Genomic DNA, 23,292 nt, shown 5'->3' with positions numbered 1-23,292 from the left:
TGACATTTGGAGAACAGAGACATAGATTCATGAAGATGCTTGGAGCCCAGCAGACATTGCCATAAGATGTTAAGCAAGCCAGAACCTGGAGAGAGCCAAGGGGAGCCAAGAGATGAAAGCAAGCCCCAGAGAAGCAAAGTGAGGAACCCCCACAGAAACAGAGGCTGAAAGCAATGGAGCCTAGGAACAAGGACCCTGCAGATGCCAGCTACATGACTTTCCAGCTGACAGAAGAGTTCAAGATCCATCAGTCTTTCTTGAATTAAGGTATCCTTTCCTGGATGCCGTAGTTTGGACATTTTTATAGGCTAAGAACTGTAAACTTATAACTTATTTAATCCCCCTTTTTAAAAGTCATTCCAGTTCTGGTATATTGCATTCTGGCAGCTTATAAACTAAAACAGTTACCATAGGGCTAGCATTTAACATCCTAAAATATAGCAATCTGGTTTCCTTTAATATCACCTTAACTTCACTAGTATATACAATGTTCCCATACCCTCTGTCCTCCCACCTTTATGTAGTTCTTGTCATAAATTAGGTGCTTATACATCATGAATCCCAAACCACTGATCTATCATTACATTTTATGCATTTGCCTTTTAGATCCTGTGGGAAGTAAAAAGTGGAGTTACAAACCAAAAACACAATAGTACTGGGGCATTTATACTTACCCATGTCATTACGCTTACCTGAGATCTTTTTTCTTCATGATGACTTGATTTATTATCTAGTGTCCTTTACTTTCAACCCATAAAACTCTCTTTAGTGTCTCTTATAGGGCTGATATAATAGTGATGAACTCCCTCAGCTTTTGTTTATCTAAGAATGTCTTCATCTCTCCCTCATTTCTGAAAGACAGTATTGTTGAATATAGAATTCTTGGTTGGCAATTTCTTGTTTTTAGCACTTTAAATATATCACCCACTGCATCTTACCTCCATGGTTTCCAATGAGAAATCAGGTCTTAATTGGACCAAGTTTCCCTTACATGTGACACATTGCTTCTCTCTTGCAGCTTTTAGACTTCTCTTTATCTTTGGTATTTGACAGTTTGATTATAATATTTGGGCTATTTGGGCTTATTCTGTTTGGAATTTGTTCAGCAACTTAAATGTGTATATTCATGTCTTTTGTTAAATTTGGGACATTTTTAGCCATTATTTCTTTGAATATTGTCTCTGTCCCACATTGTCTTCTCCTGAGGGACTCTCACAGTGAATGCACTGTTGTATTTGTTGGTGTTTCATAGGTTCCACAGGCATTGTCCACCTTTCTTCATTCTTTCTTTCATATGCTCTTCAGTCTGGAGAATTTCAATGGCCTTGTCTTCAGTTTCACTGATTCTTTATTCTGCCAGCCCCAATCTGCTGTTAAACCCCTCTAGGGAATTTTAAATTTCTGTTATTGTGGTCCTCAGCTCCATTTGATTCCTTTTCATAATTTCCACCTCTCTATTGATATTCTCTTTTGTGCTCATCTATCATTTTCTTGACTTTGTTCAGTTCTTTGTCTATGTTTTCCTTTAGCTCTTTGAACATATTTGGAAGCGATTTTTAAAAAGTCTTTATCTGGTATATCCCAGGTCTGACCCTCTTCATTAATGGTTTCTAGTGCGTTAATCATCTCCTTTGCCTGGGCCATAACTTCCTGTTTGTTTGTCTGTTTTGTAATCTTTCATTGAAACCTGGACATTTTGATATTTTAATGTGTTATTGCTGCAATTTAGACTGTGAGGTGTCTGTTCCTTAAGGTTGTATCCAATTATTGTAATGACAGAGATTTCCTTGAATGTCAGGAACTAACAAAAAAGAAACCACCTTTCTCAGTCTTCGCAGATTGACCAGTATGAGTATACTCCTTCAGCGCTCATCCCTATAATGAGTTTAGAGAACAGCTCAAGGCCAAAGTGTAGGGACCTCCCTGATCCTCTCTGCATTTGTCTTTTCTTGGGCATGAACATCTGGCCCTAGGAATTCTCCCATTTACACAGATACAAATGTCTTCTCTATAAAAGTTTTCTCATGGTTCTTGGCACTACACTGTATACCCTACAGTCACCAATTCTTTTCCCTAGGCAGCCACTTGGCTGTTATTCCACAGTGATCTGCAGGAGAGTTCTGTGAGCTGCCTTGTACATGCAAGGCAAATTCTAGGACAGTGCCTCAGTCACCACCAGAAGATTGGGTCAGATATACATGTAAGTACACAAAGGTTACTCTGCTTCCTTTGGAACCAGGAGCAGGGATCTGTCCCTGGGAATGTGCACTGACTCTGAACCAAGCCATTGAGCAAAAAGGGAAGTGTCAGTCAGGGCACCAGGAGATTCTACTGCTTTTAGGTAGACTTTTTCTTGATTCTGTGCTTCTTCTATTACTGCAATTCTTTAACTGTTTTCTGGGACTTCAAGAAAGATATTTGCACCAATTCTTTCTGGTTGTTCAAAGCTTCTGTTGGGGGATGGAACCCTGAAGCTTCTTACTCTGTCGTGTTCGTCAGGGTGGGGCTTAAATTAATTTATCTTAATGTTTATACTGTATCTAGTGCTTTTAGCATTTTTGTGCATAGCCTCTCATCTCAGGGCCCTCTTATTGTAGGAAGTTTCTTCCATTTCTTTTACATCATTAGGAATGATTCCATTAAATTCTAAGATCATGTAAGAATAAAGTCTGAACTTTAAAAAATGAATTTCAATATAATTAATAGAGCTTACATTATAACAGAGTTTATATTGAGCATATAAACTGTTTCTTCATCATAGAATTCAAAAGCTAAAGCCTTCCTCCCCCACTGTCCCCAGTGGGTAGCACTGTTTTTCATAGGAAGAATTATATTTCTTACAATCATTAGATTCTAGCCATTAAAAAGAAACAGTCTCCAAGTGGCATATAACACAGATGAGTTACAGAGACTGAGGTGAGGAGTAAGACAACAAGGAGTGGTGCAGACCAGTAAAATTGATACAAGCCCCATCTAGAGGTATTCAGATTCCAATTAAAACAAACAAATGACCATGTAGGGCCAACACAATCCATGTGAAAGGACCCCGTGCTAATTGGTACCCAGTGCTAATTAGCCTAAAGTACCAGTCAGGGCAATGTTCCGCTCACTGTATAGTAGGTAACAGAGAGAATGAATCATTTGTTCAAGGTCATCTAACTACCTGTTAAAAAGCCAAGACTAATTTGATTGAACACCATAAGTACTTGGAATCTCAGGTAGGACATGAGATTTTGTTGGTTTGTCCACAGTGATGCCCCAATGAATCCCAGAGTGATTCCATCAGTGAGTGGAAAAGTATTTGCAAAGCCCCCTTCGGGGAATGGTGAGAACGGGGAGAAATTCAACTTCCCCAAGTTGAATTCTTGATATTCTCACAAGCAGTGGGGACAACCAAAGCTATAGGCTGAGCCCCCACTCTTGGGGTTTGTTCATATGAAACGTAACCCTACAAAGGATAGGTCAAGTCTACTTAAAACTTAGGTCTAAGAGTCACCCCCAAGAGAGCCTCTTTTGTTGCTCAGATATGGCTTCTCTCTCCAGCCAACACAACAAGCAATCTTACCACCCTCCCCCTGTCTACATGGGACATGACTCCCAGGGGTGTGGACCTTCCTGGCAATGTGGGACAAATATCCTAGAATGAGCTGAGACTCAGCATCAAGGGATTGAGAAAAACCCTAGAATGAGTTGAGACTTAGCATCAAGGGATTGAGAAAACCTTCTCGTCCAAAAGGGGGAAGAGTGAAATGAGACAGAGTATCAATGGCTGAGAGATTCCAAACAGAGGGGAGAGGTTATCCTGGAGGTTATTCTTACGCATTAAGTAGGTATCACCTTGTTATCCAAGATGTAATGGATAGGCTGGAGGGAACTGCCTGAAAACGTAGAGCTGTGTTCCAGTAGTCATGTTTCTTGAGGATGATTGAATAATGATATAACTTTCACAATGTGACTGTGTGATTGTGAAAACCTTGTGTCTGGTGCTCCTTTTATCTACCTTTTCAACAAACAAGTACAACATATGGAATAAAAATAAATAATAGGGGAAATAAATGCTAAAATAAATATCGTTTGAAATGCTAGTGATCAATGAAAGCGAGTGGTAAGGGGTATGGTAGGTATAATCTTTTTTTTTTCTTTTCTGTTTTCATTTTCTTTCTTTTTCTATTGTCTTTTTATTTCTTTTTCTGAATTGATGCAAATGTTCTAAGAAATGATGAATATGCAACTAAGTGATGATATTGTGAATTACTGATTATGTATGTTGATGTTTTATTTTGTGTCTTAATTTTTAAATTAATATATAAATTTTTTTTAAATATTAAAAAAAAAAAAAACCCTTACCTCTGCCCTCATCCTGGTTCTGGCTATTTAAAATTCCCCTTTAAAAATAATGAAGGAAAAAAAAATAATGAAGGGCCCAGGTACATGTTGTCCTCATTAAATTAAATGTGGCCAAACTCCTTTTCCCCAGATTTCCTTAGACAACAAATTCTGAATAGCAGCAGAATATGTATAAGGTGGTAAAGAGCCTGAGCAGTCAGGCAGACGCGGGCCTGTTTTAACGAAAATGCCTGATGACAATTCCGTAAGTGTGCAGCTCAGGTTTCCCCACCTCAGCAGTGAACCCTAAACAACCACAGAAGGTCTTATAAATCACTGAGCAAGTTAAAAACTCACACCTGTCTCACTCAGGCAAGGCTCCAGAAGCCCTGACACCATCACTTTCCAGTCACTGGGGGGCTAAAGGCCAGATTTTTGCCTACCAAGCACCCCAAGAAATGCTTTGGCCCAGCTAACAAGTCCCAGCTGGAATGACTTCTGACACGTAGAGTCCAGCCACACTGGAGTAGTCCCATGCAGGGCCAAGATTTGCTTTTTGGCTTTGCTGGCATTGGGTCTGTCTTGAAGGAGTTAGATTACACACACAAAAAATGTGTTGTGGTGTGGAGGCAAGAACATACTTTTGGAACCTGACAGACCTGCTTCTGAATACCCTCTCTACTGCTCCACTCATTCAGTCAACAAATATTTGCTGAATGTCTATCATGTGCCAAGCACCGTCCTAGGTCCCATGGAGACAATGGTGAACAAAACAGAAAAATCCCTGCCTTCATGTGATTACATTTTAGTGGGAGGAGACAGATAATAAATAAAATGATCAAACCACCTAGTATGTTAGAAGGTGGTAGGTGCTAGAGATAAAATTAAGAAGAGGGGGCATGGAGAATGCAATTTAAATAGTGTGGTCAGGAGAGCCAAACTGAGCAGGTGTGTTTGCTTGCTAAAGTTGCCAAAAATGGGTTGGTTTTTACAGTGGGGTTTTTTTTTTTTTGCATGGGCAGGCACCGGCATGACAGGCGAGAACTGTGCCTGAAGAGCCACCGTGGCCCACCCTGCAGTGGGGGCTTATTAACATATAAGCTTACAGTTCTAAGGCCATGAAAATGTCCAAATCAAGGCTTCAACAGGCAATGCTTTCTTCCCAAGACCAGCTAAGAGATCTTCAGTTTCTCTGACACATGGCAAGGTAAATGGCAGAGTTCTGCTGGTCTCTTCCTTCTCCCCTGGGTTTTGTTGCTTTCTGCTTCTGGCTTCTCCATCTGTGGGTTTCTTTCTTGGCTTCTGTGTGCGTCCTCTCTCAGCTTTTGTGCTTTCTCTCTATTTCATCCTCTTATAAAGGACGCCAGTAAGAGGATTAAGACCCTCTGGGATACAACTCAACTGAAATAACCTAATCAAAAGGTCCCACCCATGATAGGTTTATACCCGCAGGAATGGATTAGCTTTAAGAACATGATTTTTTGGGGTCCGTACAGCCTAAACCATCATAGCAGGTGACATCTGAGCAAAGATTTTAGAAAGTACCACTTCAAAAGAAAGGAGACTGTGTAGAAAGATGATTGTCCCAGAATTTCTAAGATTACATAAAACTTATTTTTAATAAAATAGGGAATTCTATGTGTATATATATATATGTAAATATATAAATTCTGTGTGTGTGTATATATATAGGTAAATATATTTATCAACAAGCTAAAAATGTGAAACTATTATCAGTATTCTGTATTTGCAATTGCGAGGTGGGCTATTATAATTTTCCTTGTAATTTTCTGTATATTTTAAAGGGCCAGGAAAAAAGTACATTCATTTGAGAAGAGTCCTCTGTAATACAGATATATGATGACCTGCTTAATCATCCCTTTTTGATGAATACTTAGGTGGTTTCTAGTTCCAGTTCAAACCTTTAGAAATGAGGGGGAAAGTTCACTTATTAACCTCATTATCAAGAAATATTGCTCCCCTTATTTTTACATGTCAAACTACTTTCAAGTTCAACCTCCCATCTTTCCAAAAGTCAAGAAATGCGGAGAAGTTCCTCTAAAATCTGTTCTCTTCACTTGCATCTGGGATAGCTCTTGTTTTGTCCAGACTGCTGATGGCATGATGACTGAAGAGAAGAGGGCGTAATTGTCGTGAAAATGCTTTCATATCAAGGATTCAGCAAATGTACCCACTACCTGGTGCTTGTGATGCTTTCAGAGGCAGGATGGAGGTTCCAATGGATCCCTTACTGCCCAGAAGATGAGGCAAACACCTCCATTTTGTTCCAAAGTGGTTTACTCTTGTGTCTGAATCAGTCTGCGTTCTGAGCGTGATGTCCTCAATGTTCATCATCTTTAAATCTTGCAGATTCTACACCAAAGGAAAGGAGGTCTGGCCTAGAGACATGAGAAGGACACCTGTCTCCTAAAATTGAGCCCCTGGTGAGTTTTGCAGCATGTGGAACAGTACTGAAATTCTGCATCACTGAGAGGTGGCTGGGGTTGACATGACCCTCTTCCTGAGTATCTGGATTTATAAGAGATTGTAACTGCTAACTGAAAATATGTAGATGAAGGGTTCATCCCAAAGCCTTGAGGTGTCCACATACTGCTGGTGCTGTTGGTCAAGCCGATGGTATGACTGCTGAGTTGATTAGGCTACAGGGCTGCGTCAGAGTGTCCGACCTGCTCCAATGTCCCGTTGGGAGGTTCCCATTCTGCAATCAGAACCAGGCGTGCCTCATCTCACCATTGCATAACGTAAAATATGAAAGGCATCTGCTCTTTTTCAGGCTCAAGCTTCAGGCTGAGAGGAGTCCTTTAACAGCTCTCCTTGCCAGTGTGCTTATTGTGATTCTGGCACGTCCCTTGGTACTGGGGCCAAAAAGAAGTCTGTGGATCTGAGATGTTCCTGCCCAGAGTCGGTGGAATTGTCAAGTGATTCACAGGCGATAAGGGAGTGTCAGAGTTCTCCCTTCCCTGTAAAGCCTTTGTGGGCTGAACCATGGTGATACATGATTCTCAGCCCTCACAGACCCCACCTGGTTGCCAAGTAACAAAGGACGCATCGGTTGGAGGAATAGTAATGAGAAATGTTTGGTTCTTGCAGAAGGGGGAAGAAAATGATGAGACCCGCTTGGGAGAGTGGACAGGTCCATGCGGTGCTGCTGAAGAGTCAACTCTGGCCTCCCACTTGGGCTATCTCCCAAGGAATTTATGGGTTCCCTTTGGCTCTGCCCTGAGTACTGATCTCTTCGGTTCAGAAAACATTTTTGAATTCTTGGTTGTGGAGTGTCTGTTGGTTTAGTCAGTTCTTCTGTGGTAGCAATATCAGAGATTTGGTTCCTCTCAGAGGGTTGGCCTAAGATACTTGTGTGAGATCTCATGGTTGGTGTCTGGAGCCTTCTGGCTTCTATGGGTAGATATGGTTGAGTGAAAGGCTGAGGCCTGCTCTGTTTCTGGTTTTAACCTTTTTGTAAGGAGCATCCAAATCCCCATCTTCTCTGTTTCACTCTGTGGTTTTTGAACCAAATCTTTTTTGCCAGATTCTGGCTTTCAGGGTCTTGGCCATGCAGAGATAGAATTCAAGGGAACAGCACAACATAGAATAAGCAGGCAGAAAATTTACTAGATACATATGTCAGAGGACATGCAGGCACTCTTGCAAAGATAGAGTTGGGGGAGGCAAGAGTCCAACTCCAACGTTTCTGGCTGGAGCAACTGGAAGAATAGAGGTGCCATTAACAGGGATGGGAATGCTGTATGAGGAACTGGTTTTGTGGGGAGGGTATGGATCAGGCGTTCATTTTTTGGACACACGAAGTGGAGATGATAAATTTACAGTTACATATGAGCCTACAGCACATGAGAGGGGGCTGGACTGAGGATATAAATTTGGAATCATGTAAGTGGTATTTAAAACCATGAGATGCAATGATTTCACCAAAGAATGATGATAGAGAAAAGGAGTGGTCAAGGAAACTTGAACATTGGAAGTGGACGCTGCCATTTAAGAGCCGTGAGGCTACAGCGGAAGTTGTGTCAGGACAACTCATTCACCCGGCGATAATGGTTAACAACCAAGCCCCTTTCCAGAGATTACACTCAGATGAAGGGAGCTGCTACCTCACTGAAGATTATACCCCCATCCCAGGATCAGCCCATATCCCGTGACTGGTTGATTTGGGGGCATAAACTCCAACCCTGTTGCCCCAACTCAAGACAACTCTGAGAGACCGTGCCAGCTCCGGAGCCATTCATGCTATCAGCTGAGGCTACTGCTGCACCTGCTTCACTGTTCAACTAGTCCTTCAACTGAATCTGGCTTTCCTCACTCCATCACAGGTATTGTTTTTGAGAACACCCCCTAGTAAAACCACCTGGACACAAATCTCCACCTCACAATCCACTTCCCAGGGAATCTATGCCTAAACAGTAGCTTTGGGCATAGAACTTAGTTCTCTAGTTCCTCATTTGTAGCCTGGTAATAGTCATACCTTGCTGGCAGGTTTGTTGTAAGGATAAGAGAGATCGTATGTAAAATACATAGGACAAAGACCTGGTTGATAGTCAGTGCTCAAAAAATGGTAGTTACTCTTGTCAGAATCAGATTTTCATGATTCCACCTTCTAGAACCCTAAAGAAGATCTGAAAAAGTGCCATCGTAGTGTCAGAAGGGCTGCCTGTCCTCTCTGTCAACTCCCTAGACTACATGCAGATGTTCTTTTATGTGCTCTGACAGCACCTTCCAAGTCTCTTTTATAATTATATCTCACACTGTTGTAATTGCATATTTAATTTTTTCCCTCCCATCTTTACTGTAGCTCCTTGTCTGTCTTAGCCATCATTTATCTTTAGGGACTAGCACATGGTAGGCACTCCATAAATATTTACCAAATTGAATTGTACTGGACTGATTTGAGGTCCACCTGAGTTTATGAGTGGCCTTTACAAGAAATTGTCTGGTCCTGTGAAGCCCAAGAAGATGATCCATCTATTAAAGCACCCATCTCTGAGTTAGCTCACAAATTATCTGTAGAGCATCACTTTGTGCCAGGCGCTAGGAACATATAACGAACAAGAGCTTATAGCAAATGGTGAGATAGGCAATGAACAAGGAATAAAGCAAATAATTAAAAGCTGCTGTGAAAGAAACAAACTAGGAAGACAGAAGGCTGGGGCAATCCCATTTAGATAGAGTGATCAGGGACTTCATTGAGAAGAGGAGATTTTGGATGTGACCTGGAAAATGAGAGGTCAGTTATGTGAAAGGTAGGGCTATTTCAGACCAAGAAAGATCCTGAGAGGGGGCAGTGTGTGGAGGAGAGGAGAGGCATGCAGTGCGAGTGGACCAGAGTGAAGGTTGCAGAGATAGAGCTGGAGAGAAGGGTCAGCTCACGCAGAGGCTTAGACATTTCGTGCAGAGCAGTACACAGTTTTAAGAGAATCATTCTTGCTACTGTCTAAGAGAATGGACTGTAGAGGAGAAAGTGGGGTTGGTAGGGTGAACTTGCTAGAGGTTGAAAGAGATGGCAGTGACTGTGGGGATGGAAAATAGGCAATCTCATCCAGATATTTTTGAAGGGAGAATTGACAGGACTTGTTGAAGCGGGAGGTGAGGAAAAGGAAACAAGGGTTCGGGGCTTGATCAACAGAGCAGATGGTGACGCCACTGACAGAAATGGAAAAGGATGAGGTAAGGGGACAGGATTTTAGAAGTGAACCAAGTCTCCCCTTTTGGAAATGCTAAGTTCTGGAAGCTCAAGAGCTAGGAGCAGGACAGGCAGCTTTCTCCCTGAGCCTTCCCTGGACAAGAACAAAGCTGAGAGTCTATTGGGATTTCCTGAAGTTCTTGGGGACTTAGGAAAGCCTGGGCAAGAAAGAGCCCACAGTGCTGGGGGTGAGAAACCAGCGAGAGAACAAAGCACTTTTCTCCAGCAAAGGGTAACACTCAATGTTCTTGGAAACCAAAACACATGAGCTCGAATGCCTGCTGCTAATGACCAGAAGGAGAGGTGTTACCCAATCAGGAAAATAGCTCCAGTCGTGCTCTCGGCATGTTGCCCTCGATTCCATGGAAAAGGGTCCCCTCATCTCACACACCACTGGAATGGAAACCGCATTTGAAAGCAAGAACAGGCCTGCCAGCTGGGTGCCATTCAGACATCTGCCGACAATCAGGAGCCTCCCTGTGCATTTGGTCCTGCTCACAACTGGCTTCACGCTAAGAAAAGCTAATTTCCCCTGTGATCACTGGTCTCTGAAATCCATGAAGAGTGCTTTGTGGCTTGGGGAGCATCTGAGGGTCTGAGATGGATGAGAAGGGTGCTCTGGGGCCTTGCTTCCTAGCTCAAGCCCAGGAGATTTGAGAGAGTGCTGAGTCCAGGAGCTACTTTTTTAAAGCAAAGTGTCAGCATAGCTCAAGTTCTTCGGCTGTAAAGCACTCAGAAATCCTGTCACTGGCTGGGCTGCTACACAGCCTGGGTCACAAGAGTTCTCCTTCCTTAGCCCTGGGGGCCTCCCTTTTTGCCACTGTGTTTTGGCCAGTTCTCAGTGCAGCCCAAGAGTGCATTCTCTACATCCATCAGGGATGAATGAAATCTTCTATTTACTTCCACTGTAGTGGGCCAGTGAGGTTTAAAACACTACCCCACCACCACCACTTCCCTTCTATTATAGGGTCGTTCCCATTCGCTATTTATTCACTTTTTCTTCAGGAATTTCAAAAAATAACATAGTAGAACATGTGGGCATTGAGTGCCAGTGAATAGTTAGAGTACAAGTTAAATAGCTGTAATAGAGACCCCAAAATACTGTGACCCAAAATATAATAGAAGTTCATTTCTTTCCCATACCTGTCTGGAAATACAGGGTGGTCCAAGCTAGGTGGGCAGCTCTGTTCCTTGAGGTCTCTCAAGGATGTAGTTCCCTTTCACTTGCTGCTCTACTGTTCCTTGGAGTATCGGCATCACCTATAGGATCGAAGTTGGCTCAGTCCCACTACATCTGTGTTCTGGCCACAAGAAGGAAGAGAAGAAGGTGAGCAGCTTCCCTTGCAAGGATCTGACCTGGACATTCCTCTCACAACTGGCCATGACTAGCTGCATGGCCACCACTAGTTGGCAAGGAGGCTAGGAAATGTAGTCTCCAGCTGGGTGCCCAGGTGCGTGGTGGAAATTTGGTCCCGTTAATGAAAGAGAGAGTGGAAGAGAGTGGCTACTGAAAGATAATTGACAGTCTCCACATACCCACATTATGCTGGGATAATACCCATATTATGAGGGATGCAAAAGGTGCACAGCTTTTGTCTTCAAAGAGTAAGAGTATGTAATGATTCACTTATCAGGCAAAGACTAGATCCTCTAGCCATGTGCCCTTAAAGCCCACCACACTCTGACTCTGACCTCTTTCTCCAAAAGATCTTTCCTTTCCCTTCCCTTGTCTTCCACCTCCTGTTATTCCACTCCTTACCCAGGTTTTTGGGGACAAGAACCTCTTCCGAACTCAAATCCAATTCATTTAAACATTCATTCCAGGTGGAGGGTGGCACAGCTGCTGCTGTCCATAGAGTATGTCCCGTGTCATAGCACCTACCGCACGGCATGGTCATGAACTCTTTACCTCCCTGCTCCTTGCCTGATGTGAACTCAAGGACCGAGTCATCCCAGCTCAGGCAATCGGGCGTTGTTGGGTGAGCAGGATGGTGCTTTGTCATCGAGGAAACCTTTGCAGGGACTGCGGACTACCGTTACCCGGCGCCACCCTCCTCCTGGGGCCAGGCCCTGGGGGTCCAGACAGAGCTCTGGGGAGGAATAACGAAGAGTTTCAGGCTCGGTCTACCAGAATCTACTTTAGCTAACAGGAACATCACAGTCTTGGAGGAATTGTGCCCACGCATGGGTTAAAGACCTGGGAATGCGTCTCCCTGCCGAAAGGGGAGTCTCAGGCCCGTGTGGTCTGGACATGGGCACGCGGCTCTGATCTGGTAGTCTGCTCCTCTGCCCCCGGGACTGCTGTTCCTTTCCTGTGTCCGGGGGCTCGTTCTGACGTGGCACAGTCCCTTACCCTCCCTTCAACTCAACAGCCAGCCCAGGGACTCACCCATCACCAGGCTGGGCCTCGCAGCCCTGTGGGTGTCCTGAGAAGTTCGGAATCTCTTCACGCCAGTGAGGGATGTATTCAACACCTGTTTGAGGACGAGGAGGAATTAGCAGCTGCATGCGGCAGGGGTGATGTGGAGGCTCTGGGCGCCCAGCACCTGGGCGCCTCCTAAACAGGAATGGAGCCCCGGGCATGGAACATCAGCTTCACCAGGACAAAGGTCAAGAAAGAAAACAACTTCCCTGGAGGGAAAAGAATGTGGTCACGGAGGTAAAACAGTGCTGATGGTATCTTAGTCTTCAACATTAATCTTCGCAAAGCGCCAGTATAATCTCTATGTATAGAGATTATACTATGAAGCCCCTTTAATGATTATACTAGAGGCCTGATGTCCTCATACCATACGGAATGTCTTCATTCTAAAATCACGTATATATTGCCCCCTGTACTCCCTGCCCCTCTGTGGGGCACTGTCTCTCCAGACCACTACCACTGGAGAAATTCTCTTCCTAAGTCCTTATAAATGTATGTCTGCTTCTGCGCCAGGCGTGTTTTTCGGTCTCATAGCAGCACCAGTTTGTGCTTTGAACGAACTCGGTTTGGGACTGAATAGAGGCATTCTGTCTCTCCTCTAAGGCAGTTCTGACCCCAACTCCCATCCTTTGCTCAAGCAGACAGCGGTCCCACATAACATTTACTTTAACAAGCCTAATAGCTCTCAAAGCCTTCCCTGTCCCCCTAAGCAATTTATCAAATGAACTTTCCCCAATCACTTCGTGAAAGGAGTTCTGGTAAATATGGTTTTCTCCATCTTGCTATATTTTCAGGAATATTTCAGCATTTCTGAAAGATCACTGGTATCTTACCTAACCCAGACCTCGCCTCAAGCAGCTCAACATCCACTGCTGCCTGACCAACCTGGCAACGCAGTTCTGTCCCCTCCAGTGCCAGCCAGAGACCCCTAATGCTCATCTCTCACACTCAGCCCCAGCCCCCAGGCCTGGATTTGGGATTATGTTCCTTGCATCACATGGTACCTTGGAATAGTGATGGGGAAACTCAAAAAGTGATTTGCATTCATGCCTCCTGGCCTCTAAAGAAGCAAACTGGGTTTTAAAACAACAAACTGGGCCTGAGTGGGACGGGAAAGACTGCCAATTATGTTACTTTAATTTGAGGTTGCTGGTAAAAAGACTTAAAGTGTTTCCATTTTTAAAGGAAGTGAACCTTTGGTGTTAATTTTGATGGAAGGGAGGGAGAGAGGGATGGAGGAAGGAAGGAAGGGAGGGAGGGAGGGAGGAAGGGAGGAAGGAAGGAAGGAAAGAAGGAAGGAAGGAAATGAGGAAGGTAGGAGGGGAGGGAGGGAGGAAAGAAGAGTTTATCCCCAAGAGTTGTGTTAAATTAAGCTCACTAAAGTGCTGAGGAGGCTATCTTTTTATTCAAATTGGACCCCAAACTGCTCTCCTGGACAAACCTAAGCGAGCTTGCATTGCCTTCCACAGACAAACCAAACCTCCCAGACTCCCTCCAGCTACAGCTTAGAGGAAGCTTTCCCAGCTTTCTCCACTCAGCCCTGGAGCAGAAGTTATTTAGCAGTTTCTTTACATTTAAATGATTACATTGTTCACATTTCAACACCTGCAAATATCAGTGAGCGTCCCAATCTATTCCAATTATCTCTCTATTAGCATTTTCAGCTTCTCCCATCTGCTAATAAGAACTGAGCTATGGGTTGAAGTAATCCCTTCAGAGGCTAAATTATTTTGTGTTTGCAGCACCCATTCTGGGGTTAGGACTGCACCGCATAACAGAAGCATGAAGATGATGAATAGAAGTTGCATGCTCTGCAACCACAGAAAATACTTTTGGCTTATCCTTCTCTCCAAAAAGGTTATACATTCCTTAATGTCTGAATTTAAATCAAGGACCAAGATGGTGGAGGATTTTTTAAAAATCACTATGTGTTTGGCATGAGTCCTGTTCTATGAATCATCGTGCTGATAGGAGCAGGAAGAAGAGGGGAGACGGTTAAGAGAAAATTGGGGAGTAGGTGGGATAGAAAAGAGCAACGTGTGGGCTGTATTAGGCTGTTTCAGGCAAGCACCCAGGATGAGCTACCTCTCAACCACACCCTGATACTTCATCATGGCAGGTGGAGCTTCCAGCATTTCCCTCTTGCCCACTTCCCTCACTGCTCCACCCACCACCGCATAATGATGTCAGGCTCCATTTGGGATGGGGGAGTAGTCTGCCTTTTGGCTCTTCAAGGAACCCTGGAAATAGTCTATCTTTTATCACTAGTCTGGCAGCAGTGTGCACCTCGCAAGAGGGAAGGTGGGTGTGGTGACTCATTCATGATGAAATTTTCACCAGTCTAAAGTGAAATGGGAAAAATAAGGACAATTATTTATACATGTATTGATGGTGTGAGATTGCCAACTAATTTTGGGAAGGGAGGAGACTGTTCTTTATACTGAGCTTATGCTCTTGTTTCTTATTTCCGGTAAAAACTCCTTTAATGAAAAGTAATGATGATAGAAAATATGATTTTTTTTAGTTAATCTGCCATTTTACAAGATTAAAAATTGACAACATGTATTAGTTAGGGTTCTATAGAACCAAAAGGAAATGTATATATTATTATTTTGTAAAAATAAGAATTGACTTACACAACTGTGAGGATGGGCAAGTCCAAATTCCTCCGGGCAGGCTGCAAGCCGGGAACAACTCTGGTGGAGGTTCTTGATGAATTCCCCAGGAGAAGCTGACTGGCTGAAGTAGTGATGGGAATTCTTTCTGACTGCTGAAATCATCATTTCTCCTTTTAAGGCCTTCAACTGATTGGATAAGACTTCCCTTATCCAATCAGCCTGCTCAGTGGATTGTGGATGTAATCCGCTCTGGATGCAGTCGATTTGCTGTTGGTTTAGAACCATGAAATATCCTCACAGTAACAATCAGGCCAGTGCTTGCTTGACCAAACAGCAGGACCCCCAAACCTGGCCAAGTTGACACATGAACTTAACCATCGCATTATCCTATGTAGGTCCCATCCCCCTTTCAAAAATTTTACTAATTTGGAAAATTAGATATGTGAGAAACTGCTGGTCTGGAGTTCCATTTCTCAAAACTCCCAACCCTGGAAGCCATGTGGTGGGTGCAGCACCCAGAAAACCTCAGCTTGCTGGACAGACACACTCCAATCCTGCCTTGGAGTAGGTCCCATCAGTCTGGAACTAGATGGTGTGATTGTGGAGTCTAGTCCCTCCTACTCTTTGTGCTTTTCTCACTCAATGTGAATCTCTTCTTCAGGGTCCTCTCGAACTCTACTAAGGTTTCCTCCCAACATGGACACAGCATTATAAACTCTTGGTGATCCCTTTGGGACAAGGGAAATTTCTATGCTCTGAGCTTACCTTTTCAGGATTCTGACACATTATCTAGCCTTGCTCAGGAACCCTTGCCTCCAGGACCTGGAAAAGTTTGTGTACTGGGAGAGCAGCCTTCCTTCTCCCTCTCCTCCATGCCCCCTTACCCTCCCTCCTGCTCTCAATAGCTGTCCTCTGCAGAAAGCTATGCAGTTAACCTTGTACACAACCAGACCTGGAGGAAATGGCCAGGCCACCAGCAGGTTACTGCAGACGACTGCCAGAGTGGCCATGGCCGAGTCTCAGGTACATAAGGACTCTCTTCAATGATGATGCCATCAAAAGAGCCCCTTTTCAACCCTAAATGTATATCTCGGCTTTCACCACATAATTTTAAACTCATTAATCAGATAGCCATGCAAGAACGTATGAGGAAATTAGGCCTAAGAGTCATCCCCAAGAGAAACTCTTTCGTTGCTCAGATGTGGCCTCTTTCTCCAGCCAACACAACAAACAAACTCACCACCTTCCCCTGTCTACGTGGGACATGACTCCCAGGGGGGTGGATTTTCCTGGCAACGTGGGACAGAAATCCTAGAATGAGCTGAGACTCAGCATCAACGGATTGAGAAAACCTTCTCGACCAAAGGGGGGAAGAGTGAAATGAGACAAAGTGTCAATGGCTGAGAGATTCCAAACAGAGTTGAGAGGTTACCCTGGAGGTTATTCTTACGCATTAAGTAGATATCACCTTGTTATTCAAGATGTAACGGAGAGGCTGAAGGGAACTGCCTGAAAATGTAGAGCTGTGTTCCAGTAGCCATGTTTCTTGAAGATGATTGTATAATGATAGAGCTTTCACAATGTGACTGTGTGATTGTAAAATCTGGTGTCTGATGCTCCTTTTATCTATCTTGTCAACAGATGAGTAGAACATATGGAATAAAAAATAAATAATAGAGGGAACAAATGTTAAAATAAAATTAGTTTGAAATGCTAGTGATCAATGAAAGGGAGGGGTAAGGGGTGTGGTATGTATAATTTTTTTTCTGTTTTTGTTTTATTTCTTTTTCTGAATAGATGCAATTGTTCCAAGAAATGATCATGATGATGAATATGCAACGATGTGATGATATTGTGAATTACTGATTATATATGTAGAATGGAATGATCAAAATAGGAATGTTTGTGTTTATTGGTGTTTTTTTGGTATTTAAAAAAATAAAATAAAATAAAAACATATGCGGAAGGTAGTAGTAGGGAGCTCCAGGACTCACTTCTGCCTCCAAAACAGCTAGGAAACAGGCATAAACTGAAACAACTGTTCTGGGGTTCTGGAGGCCAGAAGAACACTATGCAATATCCAGAGAAGCAAGGAGTAAGAAGCTGAGAGAAGGCGGTAAAGAAATGTGGATAGCTCACTCTGCAATGGCTGCAGTGCCCATTCCCCAGTCTTGCTTTGGACTGCCTTGGGGGTCCTGCCCCTGGCTTGCTGTGGCAGACAGAAAGGGACATAAAAATCCTCTTCCCTAAGAACAGGGATAGGCACAGCCAAGCACTGATCTTGGCTTTTAATTAGTAATTTGGATGGCTGGTTCCCAGCTCTGAGCTACTGTTTCAATCCTCCATTGAAAAATGGCCACAGCCATTTTTCAACCCTGCCCCCTAACAGGGGTGGAGGCAGTGGAGGTTAAAAGACATAGAACCTCCTTAAAGTACAGGGAACAGTTTACTGAAGGGCACCATCTACTGGGCAGTCCAAGAAAGCACAGCTTCAGGGAGCCATCAAAAGACTTTTTTTTTGCGTGTGTGCAGATTTTGTACAAATATAAGAAAGTTTTTTGTTTGTTTGTTTTATATGCTGTATGGCAGGGTCACAGTTCTTTATTTTTCCATGTGAGTATCTGTTATTGCAGCACCATTTGTTGAATTTTGTTTGTTTGTTTTTGCTTGTTTTTTGGGAAGTGCGTGGATTAGGTATAAGAAAGTTTTAAATGAACTAGAACAAATATATGTCACTATTGCAAGGTGTTAAAAATGGTTTTGTATGTGGGAAAAATATGATTAACATAAACTAAGATCTATAGTTAACAGTAACATTATAATATTATTTCATTAATTACAACAAAGACTGTATACTAAAGCTAAATGTTACTAATAGAGGGAGGGATATGGGCTTTTTTCTTTCTTTTTTGGAAGAAATGGGGATTTCTCATATAGATTGTGTTGGTGAATGCATAACTATTTGGCTATACCAGAAGCCACTATATACTTAGGATGGATTGTATGATGTGTGAGTAAAACTGTTCAAAAAAAAAAAACAACAGAAAACTACAAATGTTGGAGATGTGGAGAAAGAAGAATACTTATTCACTATTGGTGGTGATGTAGAATTGTTCAGTGGCTCTGGAGGGTAATGTGGCAGTCCCTCAGGAAGCTAAGTATAAAATTGCCATATGATTTGGCAATCCCATTACTATACTTAACATATACTTGGAAGAACAGGAAGCAGGGACATAAATAGACATTTGCACACCGATGTTTATGGTGGCATAAATTATGATTGCCAATGAATGGAGGCATACCAACTACCCATTGAATAATGAATGGAAGGACAAACTGTGGTATATACATAAGATGGAATATAGTAGCATATGATATAGGAAATAATGAAGTCATGAGGCATGCAACAACATGAATGAAACTTCAGGACACTAGGCTGAGAGAAATAAGCCAGAAACAAAAGGACAGATATTGTATGGTTTCACTAATATGAACTAACTATAAATGCTCTACTGCAAAACACATATTAATCAAAATATCAAATGCCAAATATACAGAGAGAATCCTGAAAGTAGCAAGAGAAATATAATTTGTTGCATGCAAGGTAACCACAATAAGAATAAGTGCCAATTTCTCATCAGACACTGTGCTGGTTTTAAAGTATTATGTACCCCAGAAAAGCCATGTTTTAATCCTGGTCCAAACTTGAGAGAGCAGTCATTTATTTTAATCCATATTCAATACTGTAGGTGGAAATTTTTTATTAGGTTATCTCTAGGGAGATGTGGCATGCCGAACTGTGGATGTGAACTTTTCATTAGATGGAGATGTGACTCCACCCTTTCCAGGTGGGTCTTGACTGGTTTACTGAAGTCCTTTAGAAAAGGAAACGTTTTGGAGAGAGCAGAGCTAACACAGATACCGACACTTGTAGAACAGAGACACAGATGTTTGGAGATGCTTGGAGCCCAGCCGATGTCACCATGAGATGTTAAGCAAGCCAGTGGAGAGCCAAGGGAAGCCGAGAGGTGAAAGCCAGCCCCAGAGAAGCAAACTGAGGAACCCCCACAGAAACAGGCTGAAAGCAATGGAGCCTAGGAACAAGGGACCAGCAGATGCCAGCCATGTGGCTTCCCAGCTGACAGAGCTATTCCTGACCCATCAGCCTTTCTTGAATTAAGGTATATTTCCCTGGATACCTTAGTCTGGATATTTTTGTAGGCTTAGAACTATAAATTTGTAACTTATTAATTTCCCCTTTTTAAAAGTTGTTCCAGTTCTGGTGTATTGCATTCTGACGTCTTACTAACTAATACAGATTTTGGTACCAGAGAAGCGGGGTGCTGCTGTGGTATGCAAATATCAAACATGTTGGACCAGCTTTCTAAATGGATAAGGGAAATATTTTGGAAGAGTTGTGAGGCGCTTGAGAGAGAAGGCCTAGAATGCTTTGAAAAGGATGTTGGTATGTTGGTAGAAATGTAGACTCTAAAGATACCTCTGAGACACATGCCATTGCCACCTGGAAGGAAGATTTTCTTTGTGGATGGAAGGCAGAATCTGAGAGTCATAAACTAGGATATTTAGCAGAATTTGAGGGTTATAAACTTGGAGAAGTTGGATATTTTCCAAACTAAATGTGGAGAATTCAGTGTGACTGCTCCTTGCAGCTTATAGTAAAATATGAGAGGGAAGAGATAAGGTAAGAACTGAACCCTTGGGTACAAAGAAAAGAGAAATTGATAGTCTGGAAAATACTGGGCTTCCAGAAAGTGAGGCCCAGTGAATAGGGCCCCACATGAGGATTTATTGAAACATGAAAGCAGTCAGCCATTTCAGAAAAAGCCAAGATTGGAGATTGAGTTTTCTGGAATAGATTGGTGGAAAGTCCTATTGTCTGATGGTTATGATCCCTGAATAGGAAACCAACAAAAGTGTTGTGGGATCTGTTTAAATGGAACCACTGCCAGTCTGGACTAAAAGGGACAAAAATGAGACAAATTGGAGTAAAAATGACTTCAGAGGCAGAACCATGGAAGTTAAGGTCTGGAGCCAGGAAAACACAGGCCAGGAGAACAGGCCCATCCATAGATGTGGAGAGAGTGAGTTTGTCCTAGAAACAGAGGGTGGGCCATCCATTTCATTGCTCAAGAAGAGTTGTGCCACTTCAGGCCTCAGAGAGGATGGAAGGCATAAATCAAGGTTTGGGGGAGCCTGGCTGCACCCCATTGTTCTGCAGGGGTTGAGTGCATACCCCAGAGATGGCAGAGATCCTGGGTGCTGCCCTGATGAATGAAAACGGTGGAGCTGAGAAAAAGGTGGTCCCGACAATGAACCCCAGTGTTGCAACACACCCCAGCATTTGGAGAGAGGGCAAGGCTGCTGCACAGGCCCTTGGAAAGGGTGAGATTGCCACTTTCTACAGCCCTGAGGATAAATGACTCTCAGATTTTGAAACAGAATGGATTTTGCCCTGCAGGTTTTCAGAACTGTTTGGGTGCAGTGACCCCTGTTTACCTTTGGATTTCTCCCTATGGAAATGGAAACATGTTTGCTATGACTGTCTCTTCTTTGTATATTGGTAGCAGATAAGTTGTTCTGCATTTCACTGGTCCAGTGCCAGAGAAGAATTTTTGCTCTAGAACAGACCATGCCTGTAGCTGACATCGATGAGTTTTTGTACCAGTTTTGACTTTGTATCATATTTGTATTGTTACTGAAATTGTTTAAGGCTTTTATGATATTGTGATAGAATGAATATATTTTGTATGTTGAAAAAAACATGTCTTTTTTGGGGTCCAGAGGGTGAATATGGCAGTTTGAAAGTGTTATGTATTCCCAGAAAAGCCATGTTTTAATCCTGGTCCAATCTTGTGGGGGCAACCATTTCTTTTAATCCTGATTCAATACTATAGGCTGGAAACTTTGATTAGATTATCTTCTCAGAGATGTAGTATGCCGAACTGTGGGTGTGACCTTTTCACTAGATGAAGACGTGACTCCACACATCCTGGGTTCGGTCTTGATTAGTTTACTGAACTTCTTTAGAAGAGGAAACATTTTGGAGAGAGCAGAGCTGACACAAATACCAACAGTTGGAGAACAGAGACACAGACGTTTGGAGATACTTGGAGCCCAGCAGACATTACCATGAGATGTTAAGCAAGCCAGAACCTGGAGAGAGTCAGAGGAAGCCAAGAGTTGAAAGCCAGCCCCACAGAAGCAAAGTGAGGAACCTCCACAGCAACAGAGACTGAAATCAATGGAGACCAGGAGCAAGGGCCAAGCAGATGCCTGTCATACAACTTCCCAGCTTACACAGGTGTTCCAGAACTGTCAGCCTTTCTGAATTAAGGTATCTTTTCCTGGATAGCTTAGTCTGGATATTTTTATAGGCTTAGGACTGTAAATTTGTAACTTATTATATTTCCCCTTTTAAAAGTCATTTGAGTTCTGGTATATTGCATTCCAGCAGTTTACAAACTAATACAGACAGCATGGAGTCAAGAAGACAGTGGTATGATATATTTAAAGTACTGAAAAAAGAAAAGCTGTCAGCCAAAAATCCTTTTTATGGCAAAACTGTTCTTTAAAAATGAGGGAGAATTTAAAATAGTCACAGAGAGGGGTCATCAACAAGAGACCTGCCTTATAAGAATTACTAAAGGGAGTTCTTCAGCTGAAATGAAAAGACAGGACAGAGACACTTGGAGTAGATAGTAGAAATGAAGATTCAGTTTATCAGTAAGGGTAACTAAAAGGGTTGAAAGAGAGATAAGAATAAGATGTAATATATAAAAACCAAAGGATAAATTGGTTGAAGTTAGTATTACCCTTAGAGTACCAACATTGAATGTTAATAAATTAAATTCCAGAATCGAAAGGCACAGATTGGCAGAATGGATAAAAAAGTATGCTCCAACTATGTGCTATCTCCAAGAGACTCAATTTAAATCCATTGGTTGACAGTGAAAGGTTGGAAAGCAATATTCCAAGCAAACGGTAACCAAAAAAGAGCTGAGGTAGTTTTACTAAAATTGGACAAAATAGGCTGGTTTGAAACTGTTACTTACCTCAATCTTTCAGTCCATTCTTGTGGGTGCAGAGTTATTGTGGGTGGAACCTTTTTATTAGATTGTTTCCATGGAGATGTGATCCCACCCATTCAAGGTGGGTCTTAATTAGTTTACTGGAATCCTTTAAAGAGCCGGTGGAGAGAGAACAAGCTCAGAGCTGACACAGAGAACAAACAGATGAAACCAAGACACAGATCTTTGGAGATGCTAAACTAAGAGATGAAACTCAGAGTCTGCCCCGGAGAAGCTAAGTGAGGAACCACAGAACCTTAAAGTGAAAGACACTGGAAACAGGAGCTGAGAGCCATTTGAAACCTGAGGCCAGGAGAGGACAGCTGATGTTGCCATGTGTCTTCCCATGTGACAGAGAAACCTGGGAGCCATTGCCTTACTTCGGACATTTTCATGGCTTTAAGACTAAATTTGTAACTTAATACATCCTCTTTGAAAAAGCCAATCCATTTCTGGTATATTGCATTCTGGCAGCTTTAGTAAACAGAAAGAGCACCTAACCATGGTGCCCAAAAATACATGAAGCAAACACTGGCAAAACTGAGTGGAAAAGCAGTCATCTCTACAATAATGGATGGAGACTTCAATACACCATTCTCATCAACAGATAGAATGTCTAGACAGAGGACCAATAAGGAAACAGAGAACTTGAATAATATAATGTGAAGTAGACCTAACAGATATATATAAAGCATTACACCCCAAAACAGTGGGCTATAGATTCTCAAGTGCTCATGGATCATTCTGCAGGATAGGTCACCTGTTGGGTCACAAAAGAAATCTCAATAAATTTAAAAGGATTGACATTATATAACACACTTTCTCTGACTACAGTTGAATGAAGCTGGTAATCAATAATAGGCAGACAACTGGAAAATCCATAAATATATGGAGATTAACAATATCTTCTTAAATAATTAGTGGGTCAAAGAAGAAATTTTAAGAGAAATCAGTAAATATCTTGAGATGACTAAAAGTGAGAACACAAAATATCAAAACCTGTGGGATGCAGATAAGGCAGTGTGAGAGGGAAATTTATAACCCTAAATGCCTACATTAAAAAAGAAAAGGGGGCTAAAATTAAAGGCCTAACTGCACACCTGGAGGAACTAGAAAAAGAGCATC

At 42.5% G+C, this 23,292-nt stretch overlaps 1 protein-coding gene across 2 annotated transcripts; it reads right to left on the bottom strand.

The window, feature by feature from the left end:
* Positions 1-770: 770 nt before the first annotated feature.
* Positions 771-22,197, bottom strand: LOC143665379 (uncharacterized). Of its 2 annotated transcripts, XR_013166923.1 has the most exons (5): positions 22,153-22,197; positions 15,098-15,346; positions 12,429-12,513; positions 11,183-11,299; positions 771-851 (listed from the first exon to the last, which is right to left on the bottom strand). XR_013166923.1 is itself a non-coding variant. In XM_077138717.1 (4 exons), exons 2-4 carry the CDS (start codon positions 15,242-15,244, stop codon positions 11,987-11,989), a joined length of 375 nt encoding a protein of 124 aa, XP_076994832.1. In that variant the 5' UTR covers positions 15,245-15,346; positions 22,153-22,197; the 3' UTR covers positions 11,869-11,986. The 2 variants fall into 2 exon arrangements, 1 of the variants encoding a protein (XP_076994832.1); XM_077138717.1 differs by lacking the exons at positions 771-851; positions 11,183-11,299 and adding an exon at positions 11,869-12,129.
* Positions 22,198-23,292: the final 1,095 nt, after the last annotated feature.

This window comes from Tamandua tetradactyla, chromosome 21 (genome assembly GCF_023851605.1).
Source record: "Tamandua tetradactyla isolate mTamTet1 chromosome 21, mTamTet1.pri, whole genome shotgun sequence".
In the NCBI taxonomy this organism is placed as follows: domain Eukaryota; kingdom Metazoa; phylum Chordata; class Mammalia; order Pilosa; family Myrmecophagidae; genus Tamandua; species Tamandua tetradactyla.
Note: the sequence above shows the minus strand (reverse complement) of the source record. Positions and strands in the feature narration are given on the sequence as shown.